Source organism: Chiloscyllium punctatum, chromosome 24, assembly GCF_047496795.1.
Source record: "Chiloscyllium punctatum isolate Juve2018m chromosome 24, sChiPun1.3, whole genome shotgun sequence".
In the NCBI taxonomy this organism is placed as follows: domain Eukaryota; kingdom Metazoa; phylum Chordata; class Chondrichthyes; order Orectolobiformes; family Hemiscylliidae; genus Chiloscyllium; species Chiloscyllium punctatum.
Window position 1 is genome coordinate 62831297 of NC_092762.1, and position 19627 is coordinate 62850923.

At 48.1% G+C, this 19627-nt stretch overlaps 1 protein-coding gene across 3 annotated transcripts in view; it reads right to left on the reverse strand.

Annotated features, from left to right (window-relative positions):
- The window catches only part of adamts10 (ADAM metallopeptidase with thrombospondin type 1 motif, 10), a 171265-nt gene that overhangs the window by 95334 nt on the left and 56304 nt on the right, over positions 1 to 19627 (reverse strand). For all 3 annotated transcript variants that reach the window (XM_072594028.1, XM_072594029.1, XM_072594030.1), the window contains one exon: positions 15199 to 15344. In XM_072594028.1, the coding sequence (XP_072450129.1) occupies positions 15199 to 15344 (146 nt within the window). The remainder of the gene's footprint in view (positions 1 to 15198; positions 15345 to 19627) is intronic.

Here is a 19627-nt window from a genome sequence, read left to right on the forward strand (position 1 = left end):
GGTAAGTGAGAAGGTTAGCGTGCTCAGTCATGCCGAGGGTTAGGGTGCTCGGTCAGTGAGAGGCTTAGGGTGCTCAGGAAGTGAGAGGGTTAGGATGCTCAGTCAGTAAGAGGGTTAGGGTGCTCTGTAAGTGAGAGGGTTCGGGTGCTCGGTAAGTGATAAAGGTTAGGGTGCTCAGTCAGTGAGAAGGTTAGAGTGCTCAGTAAGTGAGAGGTTTAGGGTGCTCAATAGGAGGGTTATGGTGCTCGGTAAGTGAGAAGGTTAGGGTGCTCGCTCAATGAGAGGTTGGAGTGCTCAGTAAATGAGAGGGTTAGGGTGCTAGGTAAGTGAGAGGGTTAGGGTGCTCAGTATGTGAGAGGGTTAGGGTCCTCAGTAAGTGAGAGGGTCAGGGTGCTCAGTAAGTCGAAGGTTAGGGTGCTCGGTACGTAAGAGGGTTAGGGGGCTCGGTCGTTGAGAATGTTAGGGTGCTTGGTCAGGACGAGGGTTAGGGTGATCGGTCAGTGAGAGTGTTAGTGTACTCGGTCAGTGTGAGGGGTAGGGTGCTCGGTCAGTGAGAGGGTTAGGGTGCACGGTCAGTGAGAGTGTTAGTGTGCTCGGTCAGTGAGAGGGTTAGGGTGCTCGGTCAGTGAGAGGGTTAGAGTGCACGGTCAGTGAGAGTGTTAGGGTGATTGGTCAGTGAGAGGGTTAATGTTCTCGGTCAGTGAGAGGGTTAGGGTGCTCAGTAAGTGAGAGGGCTAGGGTGCTCAATCAGTGAGAATATTTAGGGTGCTCAGTCAGGGCGAGGGTTAGGGTGATCAGTCAGTGAGACTGTTAGTGTGCTGTAAGTGAGAGGGTTAGAGTGCTTGGTAAGTGCGAGGGTTAGGGTGTTCGGTTTTTGAGGGGGTTAGGGTGCTCGGTCAAATAGAGAGTTAAGGTGCTCAGTAAGTGAGAGGGCGAGGGTGCTCGGTAAGTGAGACGTTTCGGGTGCTCAGTCAGTGGGTGGGTTAGGGTGCTCGGTCAGTGCGAGGGTTAGGTGCTCAGTAAGTGAGAGGGTTAGGGTGCTCGGTCAGTGAAAGGGTGAGGGTGCTCGGTCAGTGAGAGGGTTAGGATGCTCAGTAAGTGAGAGGGTTAGGGTACTTGGTCAGTGAGAGGGTTAGGGTGCTCGGTAATTGAGAGGGTTAGGGTGCTCAGTAAGTGGGAGGGTTAGGGTGCTCGGTCAGTGAGAGTGTTAGTGTGCTCGGTCAGGGCGAGGGTTAGGGTGATCAGTAAGAGAGAGGGTTAGGGTGCACAGTAAGAGAGAGGGTTATGGTGCTTAGTAAGTGATAGGATTAGAGTGCTCAGTCTGTGTGAGGGTTAGGATGCTCAGTAAGTGAGAGGGTTAGGGTGCTCGGTCTGTGTGAGGGTTAGGATGCTCAGTAAGTGAGAGGGTTAGGGTGCTCAGTCAGTGAGAGGGTGAGGGTGTTCGGTAAGGGAGAGGGTAGGGGTGCTCAGTAAATGTGAGGGTAAGGTGCTTGGTCAGTGAGAGTGTTAGTGTGCTCAGTAAGTCAGAGTGTTATGGTGCTTGGTAAGTGAGAGGGTTAGGGTGCTCAGTCAGTGAGAAGGTTTGAGTGCTCGGTCAGTGGGAGGGTTAGGGTGCTCGGTAAGGTTGAAGGTCAGGTTGCTCAGTAAGTGAGAAGCTTAGGGTTCTCAGTTAGTGCGAGGGTTAGGATGCACGGGAAGTGAGAGGGTTAGAGTGCTCGGTTAGGGTGAGGGTTAGGGTGCTCAGTAAGTGAGAGTGTTATGGTGCTCGCTAAGTGAGAGGGTTAGGGTCCTCGGTAAGTGAGAAGGTTCTGGTGCTCAGTCAGTGAGAGGCTTAGGGTGCAGGGTAAGTGAGAGGCTTAGGGTACTCGGTAAGTGAGAGGCTTAGGGTACTCAGTTAGTGTGAGGGTTAGGGTGCACGGGAAGTGAGAGGGTTAGGGTGCTCTTTTAGGGCGAGGGTTAGGGTGCTCGGTAAGTGAGAGGGTTAGGGTGCTCGGTATGTGAGAGGTTGAGGGTGCTGAGTAAGTGTGAGGGTTAGGGTGCTTGGGCAGTGAGAGGGTTAGGGTGCTCGGTAAGTGAGAGGTTGAGGGTGCTCGGTTAGTGCGAGGGTTAGGGTGAACGGTAAGTGAGAGGGTTAGGGTGTTCAGTCAAATAGAGGGTTCGGGTGCTCGGTCAGTGAGAGGGTTAGGGTAATCAGAAAGGGAGAGGGTCAGGGTGCTCTCTAAGTGAGAGGGTTAGGGTGCTCGGTAAGGGCGTGTGTTAGGGTGCTCGGTAAGTAAGAGGGTTAGTGTGCGCAGTAAGTGAGAGGGTTAGGGTGTTCGGTTAGTGAGGGGGTTTAGGGTGCTCAGTCAGTGAGAGGGTTTGGGTGCTCGATCAGTGAGAGGGTTAGGGTGCTCAGTAAGTGAGAGGGTGAGTGTGCTCGGTAAGTGAGAGGGTGAGGGTGCTTGGTCAGTGAGAGGGTTAGGGTGCTCAGTAAATTGAGAGGGTTAGCCTGCAAGGTAAGTGAGAAGGTTGGGGTGCTCAGAAAGGGAGACGGTTAGGGTGCTCGGTCAGGGCGTGGGTTTGGGTGCTCGATCAGTGAGAGGGTTAGGGTGCTCGGTAAGTGAGAGGGTTAGGGTGCTCGGTAAGTGAGAGGGTGAGTGTGCTTGGTAAGTGAGAGGGTTAGGGTGCTCAGTAAGTGAGAGGGTGAGTGTGCTTGGTAAGTGAGAGGGTTAGGGTGCTCAGTAAGTGAGAGGGTAAGAATGCTTGGTAAGTGAGAGGTTGAGGGTGCTCGGTTAGTGCGAGGGTTAGGGTGAACGGTAAGTGAGAGGGTTAGGGTACTCGGTCAGAGCGAGTGTTAGGATGCTCAGTAAGTGAGAGGTTTAGGGTGCTCAGTGAGTGAGAGGGTGAGAGTGCTCGGTCAGTGAGAGGGTTCGGGTGCTCGGTCAGTGAGAGGGTGAGAGTGCTCGGTCAGTGAGAGGGTTCGGGTGCTCGGTCAGTGAGAGGGTTAGGGTGATCAGAAAGGGAGAGGGTCAGGGTGCTCTCTAAGTGAGAGGGTTAGGGTGCTTGGTAAGGGCGTGTGTTAGGGTGCTCGGTAAGTAAGAGGGTTAGTGTGCGCAGTAAGTGAGAGGGTTAGGGTGTTCGGTTAGTGAGGGGGTTTAGGGTGCTCAGTCAGTGAGAGGGTTTGGGTGCTCGATCAGTGAGAGGGTTAGGGTGCTCGGTAAGTGAGAGGGTTAGGGTGCTCAGTAAGTGAGAGGGTAAGAATGCTCGGTAAGTGAGAGGGTGAGGGTGCTTGGTCAGTGAGAGGGTTAGGGTGCTCAGTAAATTGAGAGGGTTAGCCTGCAAGGTAAGTGAGAAGGTTGGGGTGCTCAGAAAGGGAGACGGTTAGGGTGCTCGGTCAGGGCGTGGGTTTGGGTGCTCGATCAGTGAGAGGGTTAGGGTGCTCGGTAAGTGAGAGGGTTAGGGTGCTCGGTAAGTGAGAGGGTGAGTGTGCTTGGTAAGTGAGAGGGTTAGGGTGCTCAGTAAGTGAGAGGGTGAGTGTGCTTGGTAAGTGAGAGGGTTAGGGTGCTCAGTAAGTGAGAGGGTAAGAATGCTCGGTAAGTGAGAGGGTGAGGGTGCTCAGTCAGTGAGAATGTTAGGGTGCTCGGTCAGGGCGAGGGTTAGGGTGATCGGTCAGTGTGAGTGTTAGTGTGCTCAATAAGTGAGAGTGTTATGGTGCTCTGTAAGTGAGAAGGTTAGAGTGCTCATTAAGTGAGAGGGTAAGGGTGCTCAGTAAGTGAAAAGGTTAGGGTGCTCAGTAATGAGAGGGTGAGGGTGCTTGGTAAGTGAGAGGGTGAGGGTGCTCGGTCAGTCAAAGGTTGCGGGTGCTCAGTAAGTGAGAGGATTTATGTGCGCTGTCAGTGAGAGGGTTAAGGTGCTCAGAAAGTGAGAAGGTTAGGGTGCTTGGTAAGTGAGAGGGTTAAGGTGATCCGGTCAAGTAGAGGGTTAGGGTGCTTGGTAAGTGAGAAGGTTCGGATGCTCGGTCAGTGAGAAGGTTAGGGAAGCTCGGTAAGTGAGAGGGTTAGGGTGCTCAGTCAGTGAGAGGTTTAGGGTGCTCAGTCAGTGAGTGGGTTAGGGTGCTCAGTAAGTGAGAGGGTTAGGGTGCTTGGTCAGTGAGAGGGTTAGGGTGCTCAGTCAGTGAGTGGGTTAGGGTGCTTGGTAAGTGAGAGGGTTAGGGTGCTCGGTCAGTGCGAGGGTTAAGGTGCTCGGTAAGTGAGAAGATTAGGGTGCTCAGTAAGTGAGAGGGTTAGGGTGCTCAGTTAGTGCGAGGGTTAGGGTACACGTTAAGTGAGAAGGTTAGGGTGCTCAGTAAGTGAGAGGGCTAGGGTGCTCAGTTAGTGCGAGGGTTAGGGTGCACGTTAAGTGAGAGGGTTAGGGTGCTCGGTCAGTGAGAGGGTGAGCGTGCTCGGTAAGTGAGAGGGTGAGGGTGCTCAGTAAGTGAGAGGATTAGGGTGTTTGTCAAATAGAGGGTTAGGGTGCTCAGTATGTGAGAGGGTTAGGGTGATCGATAAGTGAGAGGGTTAGGGTGCTCGGTCAGTGCGAGGGTTATGGTGCTCAGTAAGTGAGAAGGTTATGGTGCTCAGTAAATGAGAAGGTTAGGGTGCTCGGTCAGTGTGAGGGTTAAGGTGCTCGATCAGTGAGAGAGTTAGGGTTTTCAGTAAGTGAGAGTGTTAGGGTGCTCGGTAAGTGAGAGGGTGAGAGTGCTTGGTAAGTGAGATGGTTAGGGTGCTCGGTAAGTGAGAAAGGTCGGGTGGTCGGTCAGTGGGAGGGTTAGGGTGCTCGGTAAGTGCGAGGATTAGGGTGCTGGGTCAATGAGAGGGTTAGGGTGCTCAGTAAATGAGAGAGTTAGGGTGCTAGGTAAGTGAGAGGGTTAGGGTGCTCAGTAAGGGAGAGGGTTAGGGTGCTCAGTAAGTGAGAGGGTTAGGGTGCTCAGTAAGGGAGAAGGTTAGGGTGCTCAGTAAGTGAGAGGGTTACGGTTCTCGGTCAGGGCGTGTGTTAAGGTGCTCGATCAGTGAGAGGGTGAGGGTGGTCAGTAAGTGAGAGGGTGAGGGTGGTAGGTAAGTGAGAGGATTAGGGTCCTCGGTAAGTGAGAAGGTTAGGGCGCTCGGTAAGTGAGACGGTGAGGGTGCTCGGTCAGTGAGAGGGTTAGGGTGCTCTGTCAGTGAGAGTGTTAGGGTGCACAGTAAGTGAGAGGGTTAGGGTGATCGGTCAAATAGAGGGTTAGGATGCGTGATAAGTGAGGAGGTTCAGGTGCTTGGTCAGTGAGAAGGTTCGGGTGCTCGGTCAGTGAGAGTGTTAGGGTGCTCGGGCAGTGAGAGTATTAGGGTGATCACTAAATGAGAGGGTTAGGGTGCTCGGTCAGTGAGAGGGTTAGGGTGGTCGATCAGTGAGAGGATTCGGGTGCTCAGTAAGTGAGAGGGTTAGGGTGCTTTGTCAGTTAGAGGATTAGGGTGCTCGGTAAGTGAGAGGGTTAGGGTACTCGGTAAGTGAGAGGGTTAGGCTGCTCAGTAAGTGAGATGGTTCGGGTGCTCGTTAAGTGAGAAGGTTAGGGTGCTCATTCAGTGAGAGGTTTAGTGTGCTCGGTCAGTGAGATGATTAGGGTGCTCGGTCAGTGAGATGATTAGGGTGCTCGGTCAGTGAGAGGGTGAGGGTGCTCAGTAATGAGAGGGTTAGGGTGTTCGATCAGTGAGAGGGTTAGGGTGGTCGATCAGTGATAGTATTCGGGTGCTCGGTCAGTGAGAGGGTTAGGGTGCTCGGTCAGTGAGAGGGTTAGGGTGATCGATAAGTGAGAGGGTTTGGGTGCTCGGTCAGTATGAAGGTTAGGGTGCTCTGTAAGTGAAAGGGTTAGGGTGCTCGGTCAGTCAGAGGGTTCGGGTGCTCGGTAAGTGAGAAGGTTAGGATGCTTAGTAAGTGAGAGTGTTGGGATGCTTGATCAGTGAGAGGGATCGGGTGCTTGGTCAGTGAGAGGGCTAGGGTGCCCGGTCAGTGAGAGTGTTAGGGTTTTCACTAAGTGAGAGTGTTAGGGTGCTCTGTAAGTGAGAGGGTAAGAGTGCTCGTTAAGTGAGAGGGTAAGGGTGCTCAGTAAGTGAGAAGGTTAGGGTGCTCTGTAAGTGAGAGGGTAAGGGTGCTCAGTAAGTGAGAAGATTAGGGTGGTTGATAAGTGAGTGGGTTAGTGTGCTCGGTCAGTGAGAGGGTTAGGGTGCTCAGTAAGTGAGAAGGTTTAGGGTGCTCGGTCAGTGTGAAGGTTAGGGTGCTCGTTCAGTGAGAGGGTTAGGGTGCTCTGTCAGTGAGAGGGTTAGGGTGCTCGTTCAGTGAGAGGATTAGGGTGCTCGGTCAGTAAGAGGGTGACGGTGCTCAGTAAGTGTGAGGGTTAGGGTGTTCGGTAAGGGAGAGGGTGAGTGTGCTCGGTCAGTGAGAGGGTTAGGGTGCTCAGTAAGTGAGAAGGTTTAGGGTGCTCGGTCAGTGAGAGGGTTAGTGTGCTCGGTCAGTGACAGGGTTAGGGTGCTCTGCGAGTAGAGGGTTAGGGTGCTCAGTAAGAGAGAAGGTTCGGGTGCTCGTTAAGTGAGAAGGTTAGGGTGCTCATTCAGTGAGAGGTTTAGTGTGCTCGGTCAGTGAGATGATTAGGGTGCTCGGTCAGTGAGAGGGTGAGGGTGCTCAGTAAGTGAGAGGGTTAGGGTACTCGGTGAGGGAGAGGGTGAGTATGCTCGGTCAATGAGAGGGTTAGGGTGCTCGGTCAGTGAGAGGGTTAGGGTGCTCAGTCAGTGTGAAGTTAGGGTGCTCGGTTAGTGAGAGGGTTAGGGTGCTCTGCAAGTAGAGGGTTAGGGTGCTCAGTAAGTGAGAAGGTTCAGGTGATCGGTAAGTGAGAACGTTAGGGTGCTCGTTCAGTGAGAGGATTATGGTGCTCGGTCAGTGAGAAGGTGAGGGTGGTCAGTAAGTGTGAGGGTTAGGGTGCTCGGTAAGGGAGAGGGTAAGTGTGCTCAGTCAGTGAGAAGGTTTGGGTGCTCAGTAAGTGGGAGGTTTAGGGTACTCGGTCAGTGAGAGGGTTAGTGTGCTCGGTCAATGACAGGGTTAGGGTGCTCTGCAAATGAGAGTGTTAGGGCGCTCAGTAAGTGAGAGGGTTAGGGTGCTCGGTAAGGGAGAGGGTGAGTGTGCTCGGTCAGTGAGACGGTTAGAGTGCTCGGTCAGTGAGAGGGTTAGGGTGCTCTGCAAGTGAGAGGGTTAGGTTGCTCACTAAGTGAGAAGGTTAGGGTGCTCGATAAGTGAGAAGGTTAGGGTGCTCAGTAGGTGAGAAGGTTAGGGTGCTCAGTACATTAGAGGGTTAGGGTACTCGGTCAGTGAGAGGGTTAGGGTGCTCGGTCAGTGAGAAGGTTAGGGTCTTCGGTCAGTGAGAGGGTTAGGGTGCTTGGTCAGTCAGAGTGTTAGTTTGCTCGATCAGTGAGAGGGTTAGGATGCTCAGTCAGTGAGAGCGTTAGGGTGCTCGGTCAGTGAGCTGGTTAGGGTGCTCAGTAAGTGTGAAGGTTAGGGTGCTCGGTTAGTGAGAGGGTTAGGGTGCTCTGCAAGTAGAGGGTTAGGGTGCTCAGTAAATGAGAAGGTTCAGGTGATCGGTAAGTGAGAACGTTAGGGTGCTCGTTCAGTGAGAGGATTAGGGTGCTCGGTCAGTGAGAAGGTGAGGGTGGTCAGTAAGTGTGAGGGTTAGGGTGTTCGGTAAGGGAGACGGTTAGAGTGCTCGGTCAGTGAGAGGGTTAGGGTGCTCTGCAAGTGAGAGGGTTAGGTTGCTCACTAAGTGAGAAGGTTAGGGTGCTCGATAAGTGAGAAGGTTAGGGTGCTCAGTAGGTGAGAAGGTTAGGGTGCTCAGTACGTTAGAGGGTTAGGGTACTCGGTCAGTGAGAGGGTTAGGGTGCTCAGTAGGTGAGAAGGTTAGGGTGCTCAGTACGTTAGAGGGTTAGGGTACTCTGTCAGTGAGAGGGTTAGGGTGCTCGGTCAGTGAGAGGGTTAGGGTCTTCGGTCAGGGTGAGGGTTAGGGTGCTTGGTCAGTCAGAGTGTTAGTTTGCTCGATCAGTGAGAGGGTTAGGGTGCTCAGTCAGTGAGAGCGTTAGGGTGCTCGGTCAGTGAGATGTTTAGGGTGCTCGGTAAGTGAGAAGGTTATGGTGCTCAGTGAGTGAGAGGTTTAAGGTTCTCGATCAGTGAGAGGGTTAGTGTCCTCGGTCAGTGAGAGGGTTATTGTGCTCGGTCAGTGTGAGGGTTAGGGTGCTGTCATTGAGAGGGTTCGAGTGCTCAGTAACTGAGAGGGTTAGGGTGCTCAGTCAGTGAGAGGTTTCGGGTGCTCGGTAAGTGAGAATGTTAGGGTGCTCAGGAAGTAAGTAGTCTAGGGTGCTCGGTCAGTGAGAGGGTTAGTGTCCTCGGTCAGTGAGAGGGTTAGGGTGCTCGGTCAGTGAGAGGGTTAGGGTGCTCGATCATTTAGAGGGTTCGGGTGCTCTGTCAGTGAGAGGGTTAGGAATCTCGGTAAGTGAGAAGGTTAGGGTGCTCGGTCAGTGAGAGGTTTAGGGTTCTCGATCAGTGACAGGGTTAAGTTGCTCGGTCAGTGAGAGGGTTAGGGTGCTCGGTAAGTGAGAGGGTTAAGGTGCTCAGTAAGTGAGAAGGGTTAGAGTGCTTGGTCAGTGAGAGTGTTAGGGTGCTCGGTCATTGAGAGGTTTAGGGTGCTCAGTAAGTGAGAGGGTTAGGTTGCTCGGTCAGCGAGAAGGTTAGGGTACTCAGTAAGTGAGAGGGTTAGGGACATCGGTCAGTGAGAGGGTTAGGGTGCTCTATAAGTGAGAGGATTAGGGAGCTTAGTAAGTGAGAGGGTTAGGGTGCTCGGTCAGTGAGAGAGTTAGGGTTTTCACTAAGTGAGTGTTAGGGTGCTCGATCATTGAGAGGGTTCGGGTGCTCTGTCAGTGAGAGGGTTAGGAATCTCGGTAAGTGAGAAGGTTAGGGTGCTCGGTCAGTGAGAGGTTTAGGGTTCTCGATCAGTGACAGGGTTAGGGTGCTTGTTAAGTGAGAGGGTTAGGGTGCTCAGTAACTGAGAAGGTTAGGGTGCTCAGTAATGAGAGGGTGCGGGTGCTCGGTCAATGCGAGGGTTAGGGTGCTTGATAAGTGAGAGGGTTAGTGTGCTCGGTCAGTGAGAGGGTTAGGTGCTCGGTAAGTGAGAGGGTTAAGGTGTTCAGTAAGTGAGAAGGGTTAGGGTGCTTGGTCATTGAGAGGTTTAGAGTGCTCAGTAAGTGAGAGGGTTAGGCTGCTCGGTCAGTGAGAGAGTTAGGGTAAAAACAATGACTGCAGATGCTGGAAACCAGATTCTGGATTAGTGGTGCTGGAAGGTTCCTGATGAAGGGCTTTTGCCTGAAACGTCAATTTCAAAGCTACTTGGATGGTTCCTGAACTGCTTGCTCTTCCAGCACCACTAATCCAGAGAGAGTTAGGGTGCTCGGTCAGTGAGAGAGTTAGGGTGCTCGGTCAGTGAGAGGCATAGGGTTCTCAGTAAGTGTGAAGGTTAGGGTGCTCGATAAGTGAGAAGATTAGGCTGTTCAGCAGGTGAGAGGGTTAGGTTGCTCGGTCAGTGACAGGGTTAGTATGCTCAGTAAGTGAGTGGGTTAAGGTGCTCGGTAAGGGAGAGGGTGAGTGTGCTCGGTCAGTGAGAGCGTGAGGGTGCTCGGTCAGTGAGAGGGTTAGGGTGCTTGGTAAGTGAGAATGTTAGGGTGCTCAGGAAGTAAGTAGTCTCGGGTGCTCGGTCAGTGAGAGGGTTGGTGTCCTCGGTCAGTGAGAGGGTTAGGGTGCTCGATCAGTAACAGGGTTAGGGTGCTCAGTCACTGAGAGGGTTCGGGTGCTCTGTCAGTGAGAGGTTTAGGGTGCTCAGTCAGTGAGAGGGTTAGGGTGCTCGGTAAGTGCGAAGGTTAGGGTGCTCAGTAACTGAGAGGGTTATGGTGCTCGGTCAGTGAGAGGGTTAGGGTGCTCGATAAGTGAGAGGGTTAAAGTGCTCAGTAAGTGAGAAGGGTTAGGGTGCTTGGTCAGTGAGAGTATTAGGGTGCTCGGTCATTGAGAGGGTTAGGGTGCTCTGTAAGTGAGAGGGTTAGAGAGCTTAGTAAGTGAGAAGGGTTAGGGTGCTCGGTCAGTGAGAGGGTTAGGGTGCTCGGTCATTGAGAGGTTTAGGGTGCTCAGTAAGTGAGAGGGTTAGGGTCATCGGTCAGTGAGAGGTTTAGGGTGCTCTGTAAGTGAGAGAGTTAGAGAGCTTAGTAAGTGAGAGGGTTAGGGTGCTCAGTAAGTGAGAAGGTTAGTGTGCTCGGTCATTGAGACGTTTAGGGTGCTCAGTAAGTGAGAGGGTTAGGGTCATCGGTCAGTGAGAGGTTTAGGGTGCTCTGTAAGTGAGAGAGTTAGAGAGCTTAGTAAGTGAGAGGGTTAGGGTGCTCAGTAAGTGAGAAGGTTAGTGTGCTTGGTAAGTGAGAGGGTTAGGGTGCTCGGTAAGTGAGAGGTTTAGAGTGCTCAGTCAGTGAGAGGTTCAGGGTTCTCAGTAAGTGAGAAGGTTCGGGTGCTCGGTAATTGAGAGGGTTAGGGTGCTCGGTCAGTGAGAGGGTTAGTGTTCCTGATGAAGGGCTTTTGCCCGAAACGTCAATTTCAAAGCTACTTGGATGGTTCCTAAACTGCTGTTCTCTTCCAGCACCACTAATCCAGAGAGAGTTAGGGTGCTCGGTCAGTGAGAGAGTTAGGGTGCTCGGTCAGTGAGAGGCATAGGGTTTTCAGTAAGTTTGAAGGTTAGGGTGCTCGATAAGTGAGAAGGTTAGGCTGTTCAGTAGGTGAGAGGGTTAGGTTGCTTGGTCAGTGACAGGGTTAGTGTGCTCAGTAAGTGAGTGGGTTAAGGTGCTCGGTAAGGGAGAGGGTGAGTGTGCTTGGGTCAGTGAGAGGGTGAGGGTGCTCAGTAAGTGAGAGGGTTAAGGTGCTCGGTCCGTGAGAGGGTTAGGGTGCTCAGTCATTGAGAGGGTTAGTGTCCTCGGTCAGTGAGAGGGTTGGGGTGCTCAGTAAGTGAGTGGGTTAAGGTGCTCGGTAAGGGAGAGGGTGAGTGTGCTCGGTCAGTGAGAGGGTGAGGGTGCTCAGTAAGTGAGAGGGTTAAGGTGCTCGGTCAGTGAGAGGGTTAGGGTGCTCAGTCATTGAGAGGGTTCGGGTGCTCAGTAACTGAGAGGGTTAGTGTGCTCGGTCAGTGAGAGGTTTAGGGTGCTTGGTAAGTGAGAATGTTAGGGTGCTCAGGAAGTAAGTAGTCTAGGGTGCTCGGTCAGTGAGAGAGTTAGGGTGCTCGGTCAGTGAGAGGGTTAGGGTGCTCGGACAGTAACAGGGTTAGGGTGCTCAGTCACTGAGAGGGTTAGGGTGTTCTGTCAGTGAGAGGTTTAGGGTGCTTGGTCAGTGAGATGTTTAGGGTGCTCGATAAGTGAGAGGGTTAAAGTGCTCAGTAAGTGAGAAGGGTTAGGGTGCTTGGTCAGTGAGAGGTTTAGGGTGCTCAGTAAGTGAGAGGGTTAGTGTGCTCTGTAAGTGAGAGGGTTAGAGAGCTTAGTAAGTGAGCGGGTTAGGGTGCTCGGTCAGTTAGAATGTTAGGATGCTCGTTCAGTGAGAGGGTTAGGGTTCTCGGTCAGTGAGAGAGTTAGGGTGCTTGGTCAGTGAAATGGATAGGGTGCTCAGTCAGTGAGAGGGTTAGGGTGCTCAGTAAGTGACAAGGTAAGGGTGCGTGGTCAGTGAGAGGGTTAGGGAGCTCGGTAAGTGAGAGGTTTAGGGTGCTCAGTCAGTGAGAGGGTTAGGGTGCTCGGTCAGTGAGAGGGTTAGGGTGTACAGTAAGTTAGAGGGTTAGGGTGATCGGAAAGTGATAAATGTTAGGGTGCTCGGTCAGTGAGAAGGTTAGCCTGCTTGGTCAGTGAGAAGGTAAGGGTGCTCGGTAAGTGAGAGGGTTGGGGTAATCGGTAAGTGAGAGGGTTAGGGTGCTCGGTCAGTGAGAGGGTTAGGGTGGTCGATCAGTGAGAGGGCTAGGGTGCTCAGTCACTGAGAGGGTTAGGGTGTTCTGTCAGTGAGAGGTTTAGGGTGCTTGGTCAGTGAGATGTTTAGGGTGCTCGGTAAGTGCGAAGGTTAGGGTGCTCAGTAACTGAGAGGGTTATGGTGCTCGGTCAGTGAGAGGGTTAGGGTGCTCGATAAGTGAGAGGGTTAAAGTGCTCAGTAAGTGAGAAGGGTTAGGGTGCTTGGTCAGTGAGAGGTTTAGGGTGCTCAGTAAGTGAGAGGGTTAGTGTGCTCTGTAAGTGAGAGGGTTAGAGAGCTTAGTAAGTGAGCGGGTTAGGGTGCTCGGTCAGTTAGAATGTTAGGATGCTCGTTCAGTGAGAGGGTTAGGGTTCTCGGTCAGTGAGAGAGTTAGGGTGCTTGGTCAGTGAAATGGATAGGGTGCTCAGTCAGTGAGAGGGTTAGGGTGCTCAGTAAGTGACAAGGTAAGGGTGCTCAGTCAGTGAGAGGGTTAGGGTGCTCGGTCAGTGAGAGGGTTAGGGTGTACAGTAAGTTAGAGGGTTAGGGTGATCGGAAAGTGATAAATGTTAGGGTGCTCGGTCAGTGAGAAGGTTAGCCTGCTTGGTCAGTGAGAAGGTAAGGGTGCTCGGTAAGTGAGAGGGTTGGGGTAATCGGTAAGTGAGAGGGTTAGGGTGCTCGGTCAGTGAGAGGGTTAGGGTGGTCGATCAGTGAGAGGGCTAGGGTGCTCGGTAAGTGCTCAGTTAGTGAGAGGGTTAGGATCCTTGCTCAGTGCGAAGGTTAATGTGCTCGATCATTGAGAGAGTAAGGGATTTCAGTAAGTCAGAGGGTTAGGGTGCTCTGTACGTGAGAGGGTTAGGGTGCTCTGTATATGAGAAGGTTAGGGTGCTCAGTAAGTGAGAGGGTTAGGGTGATCAGTCAGTGAGAAGGTTAGGGTGCTCAGTAAGTGAGAGGGTTAGGGTGCTCAGTCAGTGCGAGGATTAAGGTGCTCGATCAGTGAGAGAGTTAGGGTTTTCAGTAAGTGAAAGTGTTAGGGTGCTCAGTAAGTGAGAGGCTTAGAGTGTTGAGTAAGTGAGAGGGTTAGGGTGCTCAGTCAGTGGGAGGATTAAGGTGCTCGATCAGTGAGAGAGTTAGGGTTTTCAGTAAGTGAAAGTGTTAGGGTGCTCAGTAAGTGAGAGGCTTAGAGTGCTCATTAAGTGAGAGGGTTAGGGTGCTCAGTAAGTGAGAAGGTTACGGTGCTCAGTAATGTGTGGGTGAGGGTGCTTGGTAAGTGAGAGGTTTAGGGTGCTCGATCAGTGAGAGAGTTAGGGTGTTCAGTCAGTGAGAGCGTTAGGGTGCTCGGTCATTAAGAGGGTTCGGGTGCTGAGTAACTGAGAGGGTTAGGGTGCTCGATCAGTGAGAGGGTTAGGGTGCTCGGTCATTGAGAGGGTTTGGGTGCTCAGTAACTGAGAGGGTTAAGGTGCTCAGTCAGTGAGAGGTTTAGGATGCTCTGTAAGTGAGAATGTTAGGGTGCTCAGGAAGTAAGAGGTCTAGGGTGCTTGGTCAGTGAGAGGGTTAGTATCCTCGGTAAATGAGAGGGTTAGGATGCTCGGTCAGTGAGAGGGTTAGGTGCTCAGTAAGTGAGAGGGTTAGGCTGCTCAGTAAGTGAGAAGGTTAGTGTGCTTGGTAAGTGAGAAGGTTAGGGTGCTCGGTAAGTGAGAGGTTTAGAGTGCTCAGTCAGTGAGAGGTTCAGGGTTCTCAGTAAGTGAGAAGGTTCGGGTGCTCGGTAATTGAGAGGGTTAGGGTGCTCGGTCAGTGAGAGGGTTAGGGTGCTCAGTAAGTGAGAGGGTTAGGGTTCTCGGTCAGTGAGAGGGTTAGGGTGCTCAGTAAGTGAAAGGGTTAGGGTATTCGGTCAGTGAGAGGGTTAGGGTGCTCGGTAAGTGAGAGGGTTAGGGTGCTCGGTAAGTGAGAGCGTTAGTGTGCTCAATCAGTGCGAGGGTTAGTGTGCTCAGTGTAGTGCGAAGGTTATGTTGTTCAGTCAGTGTGAGGGTTAGGGTGCTCTGTAAGTGAGAGGGTTAGGGTGATCAGTAAGTGAGAAGGTTAGTGTGCTCGGTCAGAGAGAGTGTTAGGGTGCTCAGTAATTGAGAGGGTTAGTGTGCTCAGTCAGTGACATGGTTAGGGTGCTCGGTTAGTGAGAAGGTTAGGATGCTCGTTCTGTGAGAGGGTTAGGATGCTCAGTAAGTCAGAAGGTTAGGGTGCTCTTTCAGTGAGAGGGTTAGGGTGCTCGGTAAGTGAGACTGTTAATGTGCTCGGTAAGTGAGAAGGTTAGGGTGCTCGGTCTGTGAGAGGGTTAGGATGCTCAGTAAGTCAGAAGATTAGGGTGCTCGTTCAGTGAGAGTGTTAGGGTGCTCGTTCAGTGAGAGGGTTAGGGTTCTCGGTCAGTGAGAGAGTTAGGGTGCCAGGTAAGTGGTTGATTGTTTAGTGTAGATTTGAGGAGACAAAAACCTGTGTTGAATGGAGTGGTCAATGTTGGGTCAGGTGGTAGTGTCGGTGGAGGGAAGGGGTGTGGGTGAGGGACTATGATTGTGGGTGTGCTGAGGGTTTGGTTTTGGAGGGATCAGTGGTGAAGTAAAGGCATAGTTTATTAGTTATCCAGGAATTGGACTAGGTGTTTAATCTTCTAATTTTTCCTTGGTGACTGTTAAGCTTAAATGAGTTGGAACTCTCTGAAGACTTTGTCATTAATAAGCTTTTTTGGCAGGTTCCAGCCACAGGAGAATGGCTTTTTAGAAAATTCAACTTCCCAGACAATTCCTTCAGAGTTAGCTACATTGGGAATTCTCTACAGTCCCAATGAACAACTATAACCTCCACTGCTCCTTGAACTACCTGACCATCAGAAAGGCTGGGTCAACAACAATTCTTTAGAGTTCTTCATTTCAATTTTATTTCGGTGCAATTTCATTTGGCCCAAATCATGTTACTTTCTCAAAAACATTACCTGCGTAAAAGTCACTCCCATAATTAAAACCTATCTCAAAAATCAACATTTAAACAAATATGCAGAGTATGCAATGATACCCTCGATTAAAAATGTGATAAAATACATATATTACAGGGGAAATTACTTTTTGCAGTCAAAATTTTGTCAAGATTGAAATTCAAATATTTTTAGGACAGGTGACCTACCTGGTGAGAAGCACGGCATTATCATGGTGAGCGATTCCATTGTCAGGGATAGCATTTCCATTACCATTGCGGGAAAGAATGGATTTCTGCCACTTACAGAAACTATCAAGTGATTTGCCAGCATGGTGATTTATTTCCAAATTTGGCTAAAATGTGAAAATAAAAGACAATATCCTAAATGACCAATAAAGTAAAATCTCATATAAAATAAATTTCAGAATTCTAAATGCTACCTTTCAGTGGTATTTTGATTCTATGAAAATGAAATGTTCAAGTAAATAGAATCAGAGTCTTAAACAAAAATGAAACACATTGGTAATTTCTGGAAGTGTTGGGAATCTCACTTGTTAGTTGCCAAGCAGGAGAACAGCACAGGACATCTCTTTTTGGGAATGCCCCAAAATGAAGTCTCAGTGAGTCTCCCAACTAGAAAGCTACAAACTGTCTCCAACACTAAGCTTTTTTTGTTGGAGGGTGGGGTTGCAGAGAGAGGCCAGTACTTTCTCATTACTGAGCAGCATTACTAGGAAGATGACAGATGAGACGTAAAATCATCATGGGCTATCTTGGGGGTGTGGGGGTGCAGGTTGCAAGTGGTCACAGGGCTGGGTTATGGATGAGTGGGAAAAGCTTTATAAAATCATTTAAACTTGTCAGGAAGAGCAGCAGAGAAAGCATGAGGGATTCTCCATGTTGTTAAAAAGTATGTGAACAATCACTCAGAAATTGGGATAAAGGCATAAAATAACACTAGCAGGAGGAAACAAAATGTGCTTCTTTCAGTAGAAATAGGAGGATAATTCTCATGTATTTAGAGGTTTATAAGACAATTAACAAAAATTAAGGAAAAAATTCTGGCAAATTCAATCAGAAGAGATCTTAGAAACCTTCATGAAGATAACAAATCTCTTAAGAGTAGAGCTTCATTAGTGACTTATTTCTAGGATGCAACTAAAAAAAATCTTGAAGATTTAACATTTATACTACTGAGCTGAATGTATAGTTTAAAACTCTCAACAGCAAAATTATCTGCACAAAAAAATTTAGAAATCTTACACCAGCTTTCAAGGCGATCATTGAACTTGGAGAAATAACAAGACTAATTGCAATACAATGGAGAAAAAAAATCCTTCTAAGAATATTAGGAGTCACAAATACTTTAGACAGTGAATTTAAATTAAACTTTATGCAAGTGACAATTCATGTAATATAGAATTGTAATAAACAAACACATAGATCTAGATACCATCTATCAACCGCTCAGAAAATGAACAGGAAATGACATCACCACAAACCCCAGGAACCCCATCCAGGACAAACCTATAAATAGAAAGCAGGAGGCAACAGCTTCGCTTCACTTGGAGGTCGCCACTGATGATGTTACCTAGCCAGGTAATGAAATGTCTGGATATCAAACCTACAGCTCGGTGAGCAAACCTACACCCTAAACCTCAACCTGAGCTACACACCTTCACAAACCTAGCAAAAATATAGAATTGTATCAGGATTAAAGCAGAATCCCAGAGAACAAATGAGCTAATTTCTTTATTCTGTAAGTCTGATAGTTGATCATGCTTTTAAGATGGGGCAGAATGCAAAAGAGACAATATTATCGAAACAATTTTCCATGGACATTAAGTACCAACTGAATAACATAAACAGCAGGATTTAATAGAAGCATACAACTTCATAGAGAACCTGTTGACAACTTTATCATTGTTTACACATTTTCAGAATGTTGTGATTATGATAATTTACGACTGATACTAATTCACAACAGAATTGTTGTCAAATTTCTGATCTATTTGTTTCAGATATGTTACATAGAAAAGAGGACCTCCCACTGGAAAGTGCTATTCAAATAACGTTACAAACTGAAATCCATAAACAGCATCAGTAAATGATGGTTACAATAAATCAACCAAGCTTAAAGAAGTTCACCAGAATTTGTCAACACCTAAGAATCACATGATAGATCAACTAAAAAAAAAGTTAAATCGTGTGATGCTAGAGCTTACTATTCCAGATGGGGAATTAATAAGTCAAAGAGTCATCATATCCAGCTTTATTATGTCAATGCAACTTCACAGCAAGAAAAGGGAACATAACGAGAGAGTGTTCAAACCTTAATAAAAAAACTATTGAACTACAGAACCCATCATGCTTATTTGCATAAAGAAGTCAATATCTTACTTCAAGCACCTTGGGAAGAAAATACAGAATACCAAAACATATTTCCATTAGAATGCACATTATATGAGGATATGCCACCTTTGAGGGATACAAATCAATTTTTTCTAGAGGTAAGAGGAGACAACATCTGAAGCAGGTTTGACACAGGCAGGTCAGGCAGCAGCCTTCATGAAGGGCTTATGCCCGAAACGTCGATTCTCCTGCTCCTCAGATGCTGACTGGCCTGCTATGCTTTTCAAGTGCCACACCTTTCAACTCTGATCTCCAGCATCTCTTTCTCCTTCACACAGACATCAAGCTAACTTCCACGTTAGCATCGGGGTGAATATTACTCTTAAACCTGAAACAATCTCTTGGTTGAGGAGAATGAAACTTCAACCTTCTGATAGAGAACTGCATGGTGCAGGCAGAGTACAATTGAACACTAAATGTATGTTGTGAGTCTTTTTAAAATACATAGACCAATACTGTATTGAACAGGAATACTTGATCAAAAGCAACACTTCTCACTTCTGAGCAGAAAACTGAGCATTATTCTTAAATTTCTACAGTATGCTAAAGAATTTCAACTAGCACAGAAGCCAAATCATCAACAAAATGTTACTTATTAAGAAGACTTCATAGATCTCAGAAGAATGCTCAGAGAACCGAACAGAACAATAATACCATTTGACATTAATTACTTTAACATATGATAACAATTCAGCACAGAGATCAGAAGAGACTACTGATTTCACACATTTGGAGGAACGGTGGTCTGCCAACCATAGAATCTTCAAAATCTGATCATCCATTAACTTTGACATTACAACTATCAGAAACTGGTAGTGGAGTCTTGTTACAGTCAACTCAAAATGCTTAAAAGAAGCATTACCAGAACCAGTCAGTCAGCTTCACTGTCTTTGATAGAATCTGATAAAATTATGTTATCCAAAGGAATATGAGCAAGAATAGAAAGACCACATGCATATACATCTTGATACAGTAAGCAAATTAGAAGATTACTTCTTTCACAAGCTCAACTATCTTCTCTGACATGGTTTCAGAACGGTACTCAAAGGGAAAAGAAAATTCAACAACACCTATGCCAGAGAACAAATTTAGAAAAGAGAATGTCAAAAACCAAAGATGCACCAAAATTAATTTTCTGTATTTTTGTAAGATGAGTAAGATATATTTAGAATCACTGGCCCTATATCCTTCAGTTCCGAAAACTGGACATGATTCTGGTAGTTAGAGTGATAGCTCACTAGCAAAGATGAACTGTAGGACAAAAGTAAACTCACCTTGGATCTCATCAAAACAAATCAGATGAGCTATGGGCACTTTTTCTCCTTCTAACTGCATGGAATGTTCTAATCAGTCATGATTTTATTAAATGGCAGAGCAAGAAACCAGATAGTCTATTCTTGCTGCCAATTCATACGTCCATTTAAGTTTCTTGCTGCTTTTTAAGCAGACTCCAGTGGTTAGTTTATAGACCATTAGTTAGGTCATTCAAGACCTATAAATAGTATTGTGGTTCAGCTAGATCAAACAAATTTAGGAGTCTGGGTCTGAAGTTTGTTTCAGTTCAGCGTTACAGTAATCCTTCATGCTGTTTGGGAATGGGCCACTGAATTGTTTAATTATAATTTAGTTTAGGCCCATTTATTTGGCAAAACAATGTGTTGTTGATAGGCAAACATGTAAAAATGCATGAGGCATGATTTTAACTTACTCAAAAGCCATTTATTTGTACAGAGATATCTGACTGAAAATTGATAATCAAGATAATTTCCGGATCCTACCTGCTATAAAGAATGCAAAACTACATCGAGAAAAATAAAAGAGATTTTCTTTTTGCTAAGGGAATGCTCATAGCTTGAAAACTTCAGTTTTAAGTCCACAGATGTCCTGATTGAATTTGGGATGCACAAGACAATATTTACAAGAGAAAGGAGTTAGTTCAGAAGAGTTAGAATACATGTTATCTCAGTGTAAGGGTTTAAGTTTGAAAGTGTTTGGTTAGAACCCTGAAGGAATTACTTGAAGCCAAGAAAACCTAATCTCGGTTCTTTAAATAGTCAAGGATGAGGTTATTAGATTCTCAAGAGTGGAAGTTGAAGGCAACAGTTTATGAGACATATGGATAAGATAGAAATGGAAATTCTTGCTGATGTCTGAGTACTGTCAAAGAGTAAGATTGGGATAGATGGATTGACATATTTTGACTGTATTTTGGAATTTGTACAAT